General features: G+C 45.0%; 1 protein-coding gene, 1 long non-coding RNA gene and 1 pseudogene across 3 annotated transcripts in view; 2 read left to right on the top strand and 1 right to left on the bottom strand.

Annotated features, from left to right (window-relative positions):
- Positions 1–498: 498 nt before the first annotated feature.
- LOC133751112 (26S proteasome regulatory subunit 4-like) lies at positions 499–1,987 on the top strand (annotated as a pseudogene).
- A 3,826-nt stretch (positions 1,988–5,813) lies between these two features.
- LOC133748121 (uncharacterized) lies at positions 5,814–12,610 on the bottom strand. Of its 2 annotated transcripts, XR_009864435.1 has the most exons (4): positions 10,922–12,610; positions 9,431–9,550; positions 9,117–9,277; positions 5,814–7,402 (listed from the first exon to the last, which is right to left on the bottom strand). It is a non-coding gene; the product is annotated as an uncharacterized LOC133748121 (long non-coding RNA). The 2 variants fall into 2 exon arrangements; XR_009864434.1 differs by lacking the exon at positions 10,922–12,610 and having other exon boundaries at positions 9,431–9,954.
- Positions 12,611–13,981: 1,371 nt separating this feature from the next.
- CCDC80 (coiled-coil domain containing 80) overlaps positions 13,982–17,117 on the top strand; it is a 33,088-nt gene continuing 29,952 nt past the window's right edge. Inside the window, exons 1-2 of the mRNA XM_062208116.1 lie at positions 13,982–14,778; positions 15,198–17,104. Of these exons, the coding sequence (XP_062064100.1) occupies positions 15,209–17,104 (1,896 nt within the window). The 5' untranslated portion in view covers positions 13,982–14,778; positions 15,198–15,208. The remainder of the gene's footprint in view (positions 14,779–15,197; positions 17,105–17,117) is intronic.

The following is a 17,117-nucleotide window of genomic DNA, read 5'->3' as shown; positions in this document are numbered from 1 at the left end:
CAATCAGGATCACATTTTAGGCCTATTCAAAGGCTTCATCAGTTTTCTGAAAAACTTACTTTAATCTGTTGATATCAAATCATCTTTGCATTCTTGCTGCTTTTCTCTTCTGCCAGGAACATTTGGTGATATCTTTGCATGTGATTTGTAGCAGCTCTTGATCATTTCTTTCTTCATGAAAGTGCTACAAGATTTCTGTGTAAATATTTACAATTACTTTTGTAAGTGGGCAGTTTGTCAGTAAATATTTTTTCTGTTATGATGACGCTTGCTTCCTCACTTTGTGCCTTTAGATGATAAGTCTGCTAATAGCTATTTCAAATGATTTTTTTTTTCTCAAAAGGAAGCCAGAGCAATTATTGCATCAATTCATACCTAGCAATTAGGGTAAGCACAGACTTCTAGAACATTCTAGGTCAAACATACATAACTTCTGCTTCTGCTGGGCAGTAGAGGTGATGCATTTCTGGCAGTGATGGTTTGAGCAGCAGAGTCTAGATGGATCAAAGTCAGAGTGGTCACCGTGGTCCTTAGGGTGGCAAGAAGGATGATAAGGACAAGAAAAAGAAATAGGGGCCGGCGCCGTGGCTTAACAGGCTAATCCTCCGCCTTGCAGCGCCAACACTCCGGATTCTAGTCCTGGTTGGGTGCCGGATTCTATCCCGGTTGCCCCTCTTCCAGGCCAGCTCTCTGCTATGGCCTGGGAAGGCAGTGGAGGATGGCCCAAGTCCTTGGGAGCTGCACCCGCATGGGAGACCAGGAGAAGCACCTGGCTCCTGGCTTCGGATCAACGCAATGCGCCGGCCGCAGTGGCCATTGGAGGGTGAAGCAACGGCAAAAAGGAAGACCTTTCTCTCTGTCTCTCTCTCTCTCACTATCCACTCTGCCTGTCGAAAAAAAAAAAAAAAAAAAGAAAGAATGGTGACACCACATGCTCAGTGCTGGCTAAAATTACTGAAGTTGGAGAGAATTAAGACTATCTCCCCATGAAGGGAGAATTCATTAGAAATCAGGAACAAATCAAATCATTAGGAGAAAAGCAGGGGGAGGGAAAATCAAAGATGGAGGACCTGAGAGAAACCCCTATGTCAGTAGGAACCTTGGAAGAATCACCAAGGATAACCACACCATGGTGTCAACATCCACGGGGTCAGGACACTATGTCAACCTCCTTTCCTTTATGGACAAGGGTCTGCCGGGACGAGGCTGCTCAGTGTTGCTCAGCCACAAGGAGCATGGCGTGATGGGGTGTTGATGGGTGACACAGATCCCCTTGCTGCAGTAATGAATGTGGAAAAGGCCCCTCAGTGATCTATGCTGATACTAAGGGATTGGACAACCAAATCCAGGATATTAAGGAATCTGTGGAGCTTTCTCTCACCTACCCAGACTATTACAAAGAGATGAGGATAAAGCTCCCCAATGGGGTCATTCTCTGTGGTCCACCTCGCACAGGTAAAGCCTTGTTGGCCAAAGCAGTGGTACACCAAACCTCAGCCAGTTCCTTGAGAGTAGCTGGCTCTGAACTTATTCAGAAGTACCCAGGGGATGGGCTCATCCAGGAATTGCTTCACATTGCTGAAGAACATCCACCATCCATTGTGTTTACTGATGAAATTGATGCTATTGAGACAGAAAGATATGACAGAGAGAAATCCAGTGACCAATGCTGGAATTGTTGAACCAGCTGGATTGATCTGATCCATGAGGAGACATGAAAGTTGTTATGGTCACAAACGAATAGAAAGAAACAGAGCAGGCTGCATCGACAGAAAGATCCAGCTTTCCCTGCCTGATGAAAAGACTAAGAAGTGCATCTTTCAGATTCACAGAGCAGGATGTCACCAGCTGATGATGCAACCCTGGATGACGTGATCACAGCTAAAGACGATCTTTCCTTGGTGCTGACACCAAGGCAATTTGTACAGAAGCTGGTCTGATGGCCTTGAGAGAAAGCAGAATGAAAATAACGGATGGTAACACATAAAAGGAATGTTCTGTATAAACATAAAAAGGCACCACCAAGGGGCTCTATCTCTCGTGGATCACAGCTGCCTTTGGGATAATGGCTGGAGAGTCCTCTATCCTGAAGGGAGGTGCAGATATGGAGCTGCCCAAAGGAACCCATGTTCCAGTGGAGTTTTATTAGCAAACATCCTGTGTATTTTTTTTTTTTTTTTTTTTTTGCGTATGAGGTGTCCTTTGGTCACTGCTCACTCTGCTTCCCAGTAAAGTGTACGCTTTCCCATTTAAAAAAAAAAAAAAGGTTAAACATTCACCTACTTTAGCAACTCACCTAATGCTGCAGTTCTTTGCCAAAATGAACCTCTAAGCCCTATTTTCAATGTTTGCTCTAACAGGGATCCTGCTGCCTCACCAAGCATCTCTCTTCATCTTTGAACAGCTCTGATATTTATAACATTCTAGAGTAAGCTGAAACGTTCTATAGTATGTGAAAGGGTGTCCAAAAGGATGTTGGGAAACACAGGAGGGAGAAGGGAGAAAAAAGCCAACTGGATTATTTTTTTCAATCCAGTCTGTTGAATTTGAATACATAGATGGACATTTAACTGGTTCTATTAGAGCTGAAAACACAGGAGAGAAAGTGATTATTTAAAGCATCAGTCTGATTGTCAATCTCTAAGTAGCTACAGAGCAAACAGTTTCAAATATCAACTACTTTTATCGTGTCTGTAAGCCACGTGGGTATTATCCACTTGCACATAATAAAATAATTTCTTTCAAAAGACTTTTTAAAATAACCTCTGTATTTAAAATGTTGTTTTATGTTATATTTCTATATATAGTCACTCATACAGAAATCTTGATAATTCAGACATACTAGCTCACCATGAATAGGTATATGTGTGTTGTGTTTTCATGGCCGTCTATTTTGAGACACCATTAAATTAAAAATAAAATTAAAGCCACAATATTTTAAAAATAAAATGCTATTTTGTTTTTAAAATAAAATTAAAACCACAATCTTTTTCCTGCTCTTTACAAACAAAATTGTATGTACAGCCAGGTTAATTAAGGTCCAATACAGTAAAAACAAATTCTTTCCATCTTATTCCAAGTTTGGACTCAGGCAAACTTTTTTATAATTGAGTTGTTAAAACTCTTAGTTAATGGAATTGCTGCTTGTCAGTTTCCAAATCATGCTGTTAAGCTGCTCTTTAATTGGAAGCAGAACCACTGGGCTCTGCTTTCCCTTCTTATGGAAGCAAAAGTCACAATGTCTTTTCAGACTAGCCTTGGGAATCATACTATGTCATTTCACAGTATCTACTTGGCTATCTGATACATGTGTGAAAGGACTGTGGAAGGGGCCACCAAGTAAAAACTATGTCCATTGATAAGGAAAACTATTCTTGCAAATGTGAGATCATTCCAACGCTAAGTATGAACCTTACAGATACCACAATTTTTATAATATGTATATGAATGTATATTTACTTATATTCATGTATATACATAAACATACATACACACACTTAAATAATGCTATACTTGGGGTGAATTTAAAGAAGAAAAATACCTAGAACTAGTCAGAGATTCACACACTTATATTTTTTTTTATTTGACAGATAGAGTTAGTGAGAGAGAGAGAGACAGAGAGAAAGGTCTTCCTTCTGTTGGTTTACCCCCCAAATGACCACTAGGGCTGGAGCTATGCCAATCCAAAGCCAGGAGCCAGGTGCTTCCTCCTGGTCTCCCATGTGGGTGCAGGGGCCCAAGCACTTGGGCCATCCTCCACTGCCTTCCTGGGCCACAGCAGAGAGCTGGACTAGAAGAGGAGCAACCGGGATTATAACCGGCACCCATATGGGATGCTGGTACCACAGGCAGAGGATTAACCAAGTGAGTCATGGCACCACCCCCACACATTTATATTTAATAATGATTGCTTACTTAATAATTTTTCCTTTTCTGACTAAAATACCAAACCATTCTGTTTATTCTGAAACCTTACTTTGCATAAAAAGCCTGTGGGTTGGCATGATTTGCTACAGAATTCATTCATTCAACAGACTGTAATTGGGAGTTTACTAATCTGTTGATCGCTAAGCTAGGTTCTGAGGACATAGTCCTTGCTTCATGTTTAGGATCAGAGAACAGACTGGAAATGGTGCACACTAAAAAGTGGAGCCCATAGATTTTTACAGAAATACAGGAAAGGGGACTTCAATCTGGTTGACTAAAGGTCGTAAAATTCTTCCCAAGTGATACAATATGAAATTTGCCTGGAGTGCTGTTGGGTAAATGCGTATTAGGCAGACTGATGCAGAGTGAAGTAGGATAGGTTTTCTAGTTAGATGGAATATTGCAAGCATGAATGTGAAGACGTGAGAGAGAAGAATGTTACGCTATAGGAATGATGAGAATGCTAGTTTTCAGAGTAGGCACACACAGGGGTGGGGAAATGATATGGTGCAAGCGGAACAGACCAGGGAAGACCTCATGGGTCTCTCATTAAGATGCTGAAATATGACTTGAGGGCATGGGGAAGCTGTTGAAGAATTTTCAGCAGGAAAGTAGCACAGATATTTTAAGAAAGAGATAGTGATGGTCATTTGCAGGATGAACTGGACAGCTTGAGTCTGATAGCCAAAAGACCAACTGGAAGACTGCCATAGAGGTGGGAGCCAGCAGGAGACTCCAAGCATATGCACCACTCAGGGCTCTAATTGCATGATGAATTGGCACAGCAATACTTAGCTGGCGAATCTCTTGCAATTTTTGGATCATTTCTGTTTGTGTTAGGGACTTGGCATCTCTGTCTGACCCTTGAGTTCCTTGCAGTGTTGTTTCCAGCCTAAGGCCTTTTGCCTTAGGCTGGAAGTCTAGGATTGTGACTGCTCTTGTGCAGGTATAATTAGCTCAGTATTAAAAATAAACATTCACAGTCAAATGTAAAGAAACAGAAAGTAGTACAGTGGTTACCAGGCGCTAAGGAAGGCGGCAAACTGAGAGTTATTATTTAATAGGTCTTGAGTTTCATTTTGGGATCATGAAAAGTCCAGGACATGAACAGTGGTAATAGTTTCACAGCAAAGCTAATATGCTTAATACCACTGAGCTATGCACTTAATGGGAAATTTTATGTTATATGTATATCACCATAATAACAAAATTCTGGAGCAAAGCAACCAGAAACTTAGCCTACTTTGGGATATCTCAATTGTGTTAACTGACATATTCCTTATTGTTTAGTTCCGTTGTATGTGGATTTTCTGTTACTGATCATCATGCACAGTAACAAAATCACCTTTAGGAAAAAGGTAGCCCAATTATGTGTATAAAAAACAAACAATAACATTTTTATAGATGACGAAACTGATACTCAGGGAGTTTGAGGGTTTGTGTAAGGTACACAACTAATGAACAGCAACCTTAGGATTTCAATGTAAGACCTGTTTGGCTAAAAGTCGTGTGCTGCCTTCACACAGCAAAACAAATGAGTGGAATCTCCAAACATGGGGAATGTTCTCTCCCATCAAGAGTTGTTTTTTTCAACCTAATCTATTTATACTGACTCTGAATTCTCCCAATAGTTAATGGCAAGGCTTCTGCCAAAATCCACCATCACAAATTGTTTTTAAAGGGACCATATGCTTTTATTTCCCATACTTAACTTTTAAATAAAAACAACATTTACAATTTGGAATGTTATCTGTTATATTCAGAATGAATTCTGCTTTAAACTTTAAAACTCTCTTTGAAGACCATATTGTATTTGATCTTTATTCTGGAATTTTTGCAACAGACTTTCATTAAAAGCATTTAAATTATAATTGAATATACTCTTTGCAGGGCTTGGGATGTGTTTACAAGCTAATGTGACTATTAAAAAAAAAAGCAGGCAGGGTTCAAAGTAATATTCTTGACTTCAAAGCAGCCATCTTGGGAGACTGTAGATAGTGATGTTCAGATTATCCATTTATTGAAACACATTGTTTCATTTATTAAAACACTTATTCTGTCAGACACTCAAAGCATTTTTTAAATTCCTTTCACATAGTTTCTCCAAAGATAGTTTATGAGCTATGCAGTAAACTTATCACTTTATAGTTACGCATTATTTTGACCCTGACCAGAACTAAACAATTTGATAATTTATCTCATTCAATAGAATTGACTTCTAGGGCTTTCACACTATGCAATTCAACCTTAACTTCAAAGATGGAAGAATTGAAAAATTGAAGGATGGGCTGGCACTGTGGCCCAGCAGGATAACACCCTGGCCTGAGGCACCAGTTTGAGACCTGGCTGCTCCATTTCCAATCCAGCTCTCTGTTATGGCCTGGGAAAGCAGTAGAAGACGGCCCAAGTCTTCTTGGGCCCCTGCACCCACATGGGATACCAGGAGGAAGTTCCTGGCTTCTGATGGACGCAGCTCCGAATGTTGCAGCCAATTGGGGAGTGAACCAGCGGATGGAAGACCTCTCTCTCTCTCTCTCTGCCTCTCCTCTCTCTGTGTTAACTCTTTCAAATAAATAAATTTAAAAAAAAATTTGAAGGTATGCCCAAGACTCTTTTATATGCAATGTATAGCTACTTTGATAAGATTAGCACTTGCTAATGTCTGATTGCTTTATCTTAAATACCACCTTTGCTTTTTCACTTGCTATCATTCCCTTTCCCTGAATTGTAATTGTTTTTCTTAGAGTACTAATCACTACCTGTTATCTATTTTTCTGTCTTGCTAACAGAATGTGAGTCCCACCAGAGCAGAGACTCAATTCAGTTTGCCTGCAGCTGTTCCTAACACTGGAATAATGTCCAACACATCAAGATGCTCCATCAACGGTTTTCCAATGACTGAATAAAATGAAGATTAATATTACTCTCATAAAATATTTTAACTCAGTTTCATAATTGCATAAGTCAGTGCAAGTGAATTTCGTAATTGCATAATTCAGTGCAAGGTCTTACAAGGTTTAATCTTGATTATTTATAGTGCTATGTCTCCTGTTTCTTCAGTTATTTAATTTCTACAGCTAAAGAGAACCTCTGGTTCAGTCGTGGTGTGGATTTTTTTCTGCTGTTCTTTCCTTCTTTAAAGGGATAATTAAGTTGCCTTCTAGTGTTTTGCCATCTGTCTTTCTAACTATTTGATTGACATGGACTTACACTTTCAATGCCTTAACCATATCCCAGAATAAGAAGGGTGCACAACAAGGTCAGGTTACTGAATGCTGTCAGAGAGTGAAGCCCTGCCTGGGAGAACAAGAACCCATAAGTGAAGGACAGGATCAGCTGCATGATGCTCTGCAGAATCCCTGCTCGCAGGAGGGAGAGGGGTTTAGGTTGGGCTTCTGGGAAAATTCTGAGGAAGAGGTGATCCGAGGCCTGGACATTGAAGAATGAGCTGAATGTGGACACGTGGCATGAAGACCTGGGGGAAGAGAGCCAAAGAGGTCACGAGGTCCAAGCCATGGGCTATCAAAGCAATCCCATGCTCCTTCATTTTCCTTCTTATTCTCTAAGTACTGTGCACCAGGCCAGAGGCCTTATTTTTTTTTAATCCCCACTTACACCCATTTATGTAAACAATAGTCAATCTGATTGATATCTGAGATGACTACTAAGTGATTATTGGGTGGGTCGAGTATACAGTGCGGATATAAGGAGATGAGTCACTTCTGGGCAGGCCAGAACCAGATGGCATGAGAATTCCTTGTGCTACTTAGAAAGGTACACAATTTAAAACTTAAGGATGATTTATTTCTGGAATTTTCCATTTTGTATGTTCAGGCCTTGGTCAACCATAAGTAATAAACCAAGGAAGACAAAGCCTCAAATAAGGATGGACCACTGCATTTGTATTATCTGTTTACCACCATAGTTATATAAGTTCCCTGAGGTCAGGGATGATTTACTGCTGTATCCATAGTGTTGACCTTGGATAAAAATCAACCTAGTCAATAACAAATAAAATTACACTTATTTAGGGTTAACTAGGATTGCCATTTGGGAAAACAGATTCAAGCAGCCTTGAAAACACACTTCAAGGTCTTACAAGATGTTGGCTGTGTGTAAAGCTCAAGACCACAAAGGAGGTGATGGGAACTATATTTGGTACTGCAAGAGTTAAATTGTCTTGCAAGACAAGGTATTGTCTCCATCTCTAGGTAATATCAGGAAAACAGGGAGGTTTTACAAATGGTTAACAAGATGTAGTGAACTGTGGTTTGGCCCAGTATAAAGGCCAATTCATCTGAGAAGAAGCATGCAGGCAGCTTGCTTCAGAACTCAACTTCGGACATGTCTAAAATCTGGTTTAACACTGGCTTCCCAATTCCATCATAAGTGCCCTGAGCCAATACTACTCCGTCTTTATGTTCCTTTTTAATATTTTTAAAGATTATTATTTTAATTGCTCCTATTTATGAGAATGAAATGTGACAATCTGATACATGTAGTCAATGCTTGGAGACCAAGTAGGTTAGTTAGCATTTCCGTTTTCTTAAACTTAACACAGTAGTTTTTGATTAATAGTGATTGTACCTGGGGCCAGTGCTGTGGCACAGTGGGTTAATGCCCTGGCCTGAAGTGCCAGCGTCCCGTATGGGCGCTGATTCTAGTCCCGGCTGCTCTGCTTCCAATCCAGCTCTCTGCTATGGCCTGGGAAAGCAGTGGAAGATGGCCCTGCGGCCAACTGGGGAGTGAACCAACGGAAGGAAGACCTTTCTCTCTCTCTCTCTCTCACTGTCTAACTCTATCTGTCAAATAAATAAATAAAAATAAATAAATAAAAACAGTGATTGTACCTAATTATGGGTTACAACATGATGTTTCACAATAAATCATTATGATTTTTGTCCTTGAACGTGGTGACTAAAACAGTGTCTGGCACTGAGATTAATATTTGTTGAATGAATGAATGAATGAGCATTCTGTTAGTTCACAGTTTCTGATTAAGGTAATGTTTTGAGTTGGGTAATCAATGTGTGGACGCAGGGTCAGTTCAGCCAAGTGATGGGTGAAAGCCCAAACTCACCTAAAAGACAGGTGCAGAGGGCAGAGCCACATGGGGACTGGAAACGTGAGTATGAAAAGACATCATGCTGACAGAATATCTGGATTCATGCACTCCCGAGCCAACAAACCTGCCAATCAAGGTCTTCCCCAGGCTATACAGTTGCTGCTGGTGGTGGGGGTAGGGCTCTTTCCATGTAAACCCTGCTCCAGGAATCATAGAGAAAAACTCTCCAACAGGAATGGATTCTGTGTACATTGGCTGCAGTCGGAGTCAGCACTGAATTTTTACCTGAAGGAGAAAATTGGCTGTACTTCCATGAAGAGTATATACACAAGTATTTTATTAAGTTTGTGGAAATGAACATGAAAGACAAATTTACTTCAGTGTAACAGATTTTTAAATCCATGCATGGGTTTTTCATAGAATGCATTTTGCACAAACCTTTGAAGGCCTATTTAGTTTCTCCAGTGGGCTGTGAGCTTCTAGGTGTAGAGATGGCCTGGCTGGCTACCCTCCCTGCTGAAAGTCGGCACTTTGGACACACATTAGAGGGAAGGAAGCCTTGAGACAAAGGAGAAAGAAACTGAGTCATCTCCACCTTCTTGGCTACTCTACGGACATGGAAGTAGGCAGAATCAAAGGCTTCTCTGCAAACCAGTTGATGGAAATCTCCTGTAGGTAAACGGACAAACTGATGGAAATGGCCAGTGGTTAAGACTTGAAATCCATCCTTCCTGGCCGGCGCCGTGGCTCACTTGGTTAATATCCCACCTGTGGCACCGGCATCCCATATGGGCACCGGGTTCTAGTCCCGGTTGCTCCTCTTCCAGTCCAGCTCTCTGCTGTGGCCCGGGAAGGTAGTGGAGGATGGCCCAAGTGATTGGGTGCCTGTACCCGCATGGGAGACCAGGAAGATGCACCTGGCTCCTGGCTTCGGATTGGCATAGCTCCGGCCATGGTGGCCATTTGGGGGGTGAGCCAACGGAAGGAAGACTTCTCTCTCTCTCTCTCTCTCTCTCTCTCTCTCTCTCTCTCACTGTCTAACTCTATCTGTCAAGTAAAAAAAAAAAAAAAAGAAATCCATCCTTCCCAACCCCAACACTAATGTCCCAAGCAGCAAACTTGTAACCCACAGGCTCATGTAAGAGCAGAGCATCAATCAATAAAGACCCAAACTTTAAATCACTGACCTTGAGATTGAACCGAGCTACCTGATCGTTCACACAGCTCCTTAATTTCTGCTAGGGAAGGAGCCCTCAATTTGCTTTCATTAGGCAATTTACATTTCTGTAATTTAAACAACCTTCTACCTAGAAGAGGGGGTCTTTCAGAGTCCCCTAGCAAACTAATTAAAAATAAATGAATTTTAAAGAGAACACAGAGGCCGGTGCTGTGGTCTAGCAGGTTAAGCAGGTGCCGGCATTCCATACAGCACTAGTTCAAGTCCGGCTACTCCACTTCCAACCCACCTCCCTTCTAGAGTGCCTGGGAAAGCAGCAGAGGATGAGGGAAGTGCTTGGGTCCCTGCACCCGCATGGGAGACCTGAAGAAGCTCCTGGCTCCTGGCTTCAGCCTGGCCCAGCCCCAGCAGCTGCAGCCATTTGGAAAGTGAAGTGAACCAGCAGATGGAAGATTCTCTCTCTCTCTCTCTCTCTCTGTCTGTCTCTCTCTCTGTCTCTCTCTCTCTCTCTCTGTCTCTCTCTCTCCCTCTTCCTTTCTCTCTCTGTGTGTATAACTCTGCCTTTCAAAATAAATAAAATAAACCCTCTTTTTTAAAAAAGCACAAATATTTGTTCTTCCAAAGAGCTTTGGCTATTATCCCATCAGGTAAGTTTTTTTCCCCTAATTACTCATTTTCTTCAACTCTGGAGTATACCTGTGACCTTGCTGACATTTCAGGGCTGATGTTAAATATTTCTTATTGGGACTCACCCTTTCTCAGCACCTCCCTGGGCTGCAGCAGGATCCTCAGTTAACAGTCACTGAGGGCTTCCCCTCTGCCTTGCTGTGACTTCTTTAGTTCATCCTACGCTCTGAATATGAGAAAGAGGCAGAGTCCTTTTGCATTCTGAAGGATGTAAATGCAGCTCAAGACGGAGCATTTCACAAAGGTCTGCAAGTGGAAAGCAAACGCCGGCGACCACACCCTGGATGTGAAAACTCTGTCTGCACCACAAAGATGTGATCAAATGGCCGTGCAAATTTTCTGGTGGGTGGATGTGAGGAGAGTGCTGATCATCTCAGAGCAGAAGAGATAGTTTCCCTCGAAGACCACATCGAAGAGCCCATTATTTTTTCCTTTAAATCATTCTTTCAGACAATAGAACAATGGTTTCAATTCAGTTCATTAACATCTACTCAGGGTTACTTTGTGCAAGACAACCCTCTGCATGGGACAGAAACCCTGGTGTCCCCCATGTGCCTGGGGAAGTGTGTTTGCTCCTTCAGTCTTGGTCCCAGATTCCTGAAGTTTAGATCTGTGTGGACTGGCCAGTTAGTGTACCCCTCTCTGGATGCCTCCTCACATTCACTCCAATAATACTCATCAAATAGCTACCCTAACCCTAGTTTCTCTAAAGCAATTCAGGTTGGAAAATTATTTTCCTTTCCTTCCCCCAAATTACTACACCAACAAAGTCAGGTAATTTCCTGCCAGTGAATCCCCAGGTCTGCATTTCTAAAATTCAGTTTTCAATATTATTCTTCTTCCCTTTTTCTGACTCAGCATCAGTCTCTCCCTCTCAGATTCCCTTCCATCTCTGCCCACTCACCTGCCCTGCACAAACTGTTTGTTTCTTTCTTAGATTGAAGAAGAATGGAAAGATGTAAATGGGGATGTTTTAATGCTGACTTCTTCAGTCACCAGCTAGAATCAGAGAAGGGAGAGGTGTGTATGCAAATGTGTTCTCTAATTGCTATTTAAGGCATGTGCTCCCCAGACTTCTCCCGGAGGTTCTTCTGAATCCCAGGTAAGGACTTGGGCATTGAGATGGAAAATTCTGAATAAGCCAGAGAAGCCCCACCTGGCCAGTGTCTGTGTACCATATGTGCTAGACAGGGTGGGCGGACATTGGTGGAAGTGTGAAGTTGGAGGAATGGTAGATTCTCTCATGCCTGTGTGCTTAGATCGCCATCTAGTGACTAATGCTCACAGAAGGGAAGAAAGTCAAGGGTCCCAGGAAGATTTAGAGCTCCTTATGGGGGTGACTTTTCCTTCCCAGTCAACTCAAGATGGCTAAAGTGGCTGTATTTCCACTCTTCCAGGGCACAGGTGGCGAATGCCGTAGACATCATTGAGAGATTGGTGGAAGCCAGGAAATAGTCGAGAAAAACAAAACTTCAGGACATACTGAGAAAAGTTCAACTACAATATTATTCCAGAAAGTAGGACTCTAAAAGGGCTCTGGTTGAGCAAAAGTATGACTCTCCTACTAACATGGGAAACACAAAGAGGAAGCGGAAGGCAGAGAAACAAAGGCATTGGTAGGAAATGAAAGGAGAGGGCAGGATAACTTCCTGTGTTCTAAACCAGGCTTCAATTGTCTGTGCTACCACTTGGCATTTGCATGACAGAGGGCAATTTATTTAAACTCATCAAGGCTGAGTTTGGTCACTGTAAGACAGAGCTCTTCTTACCCACAGATTTATATATATAATATATATATATATATATATCCTCACAGAATATGAATATATGCCAGGCCCAGAGCATCACATGAAAATGCCCAATACGTGGTAGTTGTTATTAATAGAAAGAACAGAAAAGGAAAAGAAAGGATAGAAGGGCTGTCCGAAGTGGAGAATATAGAGCACTCTGAGAAATAAACAGAAAGGGAATCACAAACCGGAAACAAGGTACTCGATCAACGAACAGGTGAGTCCCATGAAAGCTAAAATCTGTGGCTGTGGTCAATAGAACATCTCCTTGAAGCTCACCCTCATTCCTGTATGGCCAGGTGTCTGGAGCACCACAGGAGTGCCTTCTTTCCTATTACCCCTTGAACTTGAAGCTTCTCACTCAACGCCACCACCAGGCTTCCCAATTCTGTGCTCAGGCGTTATGTGAAGGGAAACACAAATGTGAGCAGGGGAGCTGGGACTGATCAAGGGGTAACAACTAGGAGTAAGTTCTGATCCACTGAGAGAAGCCATTAGCATGGCCGCGCTTGCAAGGAGGTTGCCTTGACTGCCACTGACAGATAATATTGACCTTGGAGAGACTGGGAGAAACACCTGTAGAACCTGAGAATGCTTTCCTTCCCACTGAAAGTTGAATCCTCACCGCAGACCCAGGAGGTAGAAGCCCAAAGCTGCCTCAGTCTCTCTTTTGTAAAATCTGATACACCTACTAAGAATTGCCTAAAGCATTCAGACATCAAACCTCCTGGAGAAGAAAACACTGTAACACACACACATACATGTATACACACACACACACACCTCACACCCTGTGAGGTCACTGCCTTTCTAACCAACTCTAGCCAGAGCACTGAAATCAGACATCACCATGCACATTCTGTGATGGCAATCTCTGAGGCACATCAGCCATTGCCTGTGTTTCTAACCTTTTACCAGCTTTCTTCCATGCCAAGGAGAACGTAGGACCACGAGCACGGTAATCTGATTCTCCAGTTAGAATAAAATAAAAACAACCCACTCATGTTTTCCATGAGCTTTTCCAACCTCAAACTAAAAGCATGAAGCAGGGAGAAAGAGATAGAAATACATACATGGGAGTATAAAGACACACACTGTCTGTGTGTGGACAGCCAAGCACCCTGACCCAAATAAGAATCTGTCTCTGAGACAACCAGGCAGCCAGACGCAGAAATGTCAGAATTCCCCGCTTCTGAAGCGCAGTGTGAGAACAGGCAGGAAGGGAAAGTACCCCGATTGTGTGGCGTGGAAGGGGTTAAGTCCTCAGTCATCTCTTCTGAAGTGATTTATGATGATGTGTGGAGTTTCAAAAGCTTCCCCCACCCAAGGACCAGCCCTCCCCATCAAGTCCACTCCAAGCATGCTGAAATGTGAAGGAGGTGGTGTTTTGCTGATCTGTTAAATTCTTAGTGGACTTTCCTTGATTTCCAGTGGCTTCTGTTGTTTGAGTTTGGTTTGGAGCAAAACTGAGGGAGTTCTGACATTTCCGGGACTGAATCCAGACAAGAGGAAGAAGAAGCAGAGGGAGAAGGAAAAGAGAAAATAAGATGGGGAGGAATAAAGGGAGGAGAGAAGCAGAGGCATAGAAAAAAAAAGTCCTTTTTTCAACATCACATTCCTGTGTTTTCCCTGAGCCTGGAAAACATATTAATCCCAGCGCTTTTACTCCCGGAAACAAAGAGACTAAGCCAGACTGTGGGGGAAAGGGTGATAAGAAGGCTGCTGGAACTCCAAAGAGGGAACGAGTGAGATTCAGAGCTCTCTCGGATTCCACGGTCAGGGACGTCCTGTGTCGGCGGACCGGCTCGCCCAGGCACACAAGACCACGGAGAAACTGCGGACAAATGGAGACACAAAGACTTAAAAGGACAGCGCCTTTCGCCTCATCCTACTTGTCCCGAAGGTAAAAGCCACAGCCAGAGGGAACAGGACTGAGCTCAGCTGTCAGCCCCAGAGAGGCTGTGGATCCGTGGTGCTTCTTGGAAAGCTGGAGCTGCGGGGGCGCAGCACACGCCTGGTGTCTTGGCCACCCTCGGAGAGCAGAGAGAGGCTTGGGAGAAATCGTGTATCCTGGGGACCAAACTTCAGATTTCTTTGGAAACTCTCCGCATTCCATCTCTATGAGCCACCATGTAAGTGTGCAATCCTTTGTGTCTTTGGGGTCTTTTTCTTTCTTTGTTGCTGATTTGAAGGAATGAGTGTGAATGTTGCCGGAATTAATGTGCTCAGTTTGCGTTTTCCCCTGCAACATCCAGAGTTAGTTGCAACAATGCAAGCACCTCTGACTGGGGAACTGAGTTGGGTTTCCTGCTTAATGTAACTGTCTCTGCTGAGCACTGACAGATTACAGGAGTTTAAAAGCAACAGGATCCACCGGAGGCTCCATTCCCCGACCTGACCTGCCTCCTTCTCTAACCACTCCTTCCTGGTCCCCTGGGCCAAGATAGGGAAAGAGATAATGACTAGCTCTGTTTGCAATTAAATGACTTTCTGTCTTTTCTCCTTTTTTCCCCCTCCCCTTTCTGCCTTATGACCCTGCGGCATCCCTAAGTGGATCACACAATGACGTGGAGAATGGGACCCCGTTTCACCATGCTGCTGGCAATGTGGCTGGTGTGCGGGTCAGAACCCCACCCCCGCGCTGCGCACAGAGGGAGCCATGGAGGGCGGAAGGGGCCTTTGGTGTCCCCGGTTAACGGCAGCAGGCCAGGACGGTTTCTGAGGCACACAGGGAGGTCTCATGGAACTGAGAGAGCCACCCTGGGAGAACCAAACCTACGGCCTCTCCAAAGCAGGAGGAGCGTGCCGGTGTTGAGACTAGCTAGCCCCCCAGCGCTGCCAGCCCCCCTGGACGCCCACGGGACCCCTGAGAGACCTCAGCTGAGACCCGCGGCCAGGAGCTCTCCTCGCGAGATGGTGCGGGATGAGGGGTCCTCCGCTCGGTCAAGGATGCTGCGCTTCCCCTCTGGGTCCAGCTCGCCCAACATCCTGGCCAGCTTTGCAGGGAAGAGCCGAGTGTGGGTTATCTCAGCGCCGCACGCCTCGGAAGGCTACTACCGCCTCATGATGAGCCTGCTGAAAGCCGATGTGTACTGCGAACTGGCCGAAAGGCACATCCAGCAGATCGTGCTGTTCCACCAGGCCGGCGAGGAAGGGGGCAAGGTGCGCAGGATCACCAGCGAGGGCCGGGTCCTGGAGCAGCCCCTGGAGCCCAGCCTTATCCCCAAGCTGATGAGCTTCCTGAAGCTGGAGAAGGGCAAGTTTGGCATGGTGCTGCTGAAGAAGACGCTGCAGGTGGAGGAGCGCTACCCTTACCCGGTCCGGCTGGAGGCCATGTACGAGCTCATCGACCAGGGCCCCATGCGCCGGATAGAGAAGATCAGGCAGAAGGGCTTTGTCCAGAAATGCAAGGCATCTGGTGTCGAGGGCCAGGTGGTGGAGGAGGGGAACGAGGGTGGTGGGGGAGCAGGAAGGGCAAGCCTGGGCGGGGAGAAGAGGAAGGAGGACCCTAGGAGAGCACACGTCCCTCCAACCAGAGACACGCGGATCAAGGTGCTGCGGAAACCCGCCACCGCCACCGCCACGGCGCCTCTGGCACCTGTCCCCACCCCCAGGGCCACCACCCCAGCCCCGGCTCCAGCCACAACAGCCACTCGGGTCACGTCCCGGGCAGTAACTGTAGCAGTGAGACCGACCACCACCACCCCCTTCCCCACCACTCAAAGGCCCTGGACCTCCCGGGCGCACACCTCCTCAGTCTCCCACAGGACCCCTGCTACAGCCGAGGCGACTACAGCCAGGGGGCCCCCAGTCTCAGACAATCTCTACCCTCCAGCCAGGAAAGAGCAGCAGAGGGAGAGGCCGCAGAGCCCCAGGAGGCCCAGCAAAGCCACCAGCTTTGAGAGCCTCACGGCCGCCCCTCCCACCGCCATCTCGGAGCCCAGCTCCAGGGCTGCTGGCCCAGGCCGTTTCCGGGACAACCACACGGACAGGCGAGAGCATGGCCACCAGGACCCAAATGTGGTGCCAGGGCCCCACAAGCCAGCCAAGGGAAAACCTCCCAAAAAGAAGGCGCAGGACAAAATTCTCAGCAATGAGTACGAGGACAAGTCCGCCCTCAGCCGGCCCACGGCCTCTCAGCTGGAGGAGGAGCTGCAGGGAGGCAAGATCCCTTCCCCGAATGCAAAGGAGTCTAAGAAGCACGAGAAGCTTGAGAAACCCGAGAAGGAAAAGAAAAAAAAGGTGAAGAATGAGAAGCCAGACAAGCTCCTCAAGAGTGAAAAGTCCATGAAGAAGGCTGAGAAAAAGAGCAAACAGAAAGAGAAGTCCAAGAAGAAGAAGGCGGGCAAGGCAGAGCAGGGGGCTTACCCCAAGCCCAGCCCCAAGCAGCCCCCACAGAGCCCCAGGAAGTCCGCAGCCGACCTGCTGGGGTCCTTCGAAGGCAAACGAAGGCTTCTGGTGAGTAATCTTC

The sequence above is a fragment of the Lepus europaeus genome, chromosome 2 (genome assembly GCF_033115175.1).
Source record: "Lepus europaeus isolate LE1 chromosome 2, mLepTim1.pri, whole genome shotgun sequence".
NCBI lineage: Eukaryota > Metazoa > Chordata > Mammalia > Lagomorpha > Leporidae > Lepus > Lepus europaeus.
This window is presented reverse-complemented; position numbering and strand designations above follow the sequence as displayed.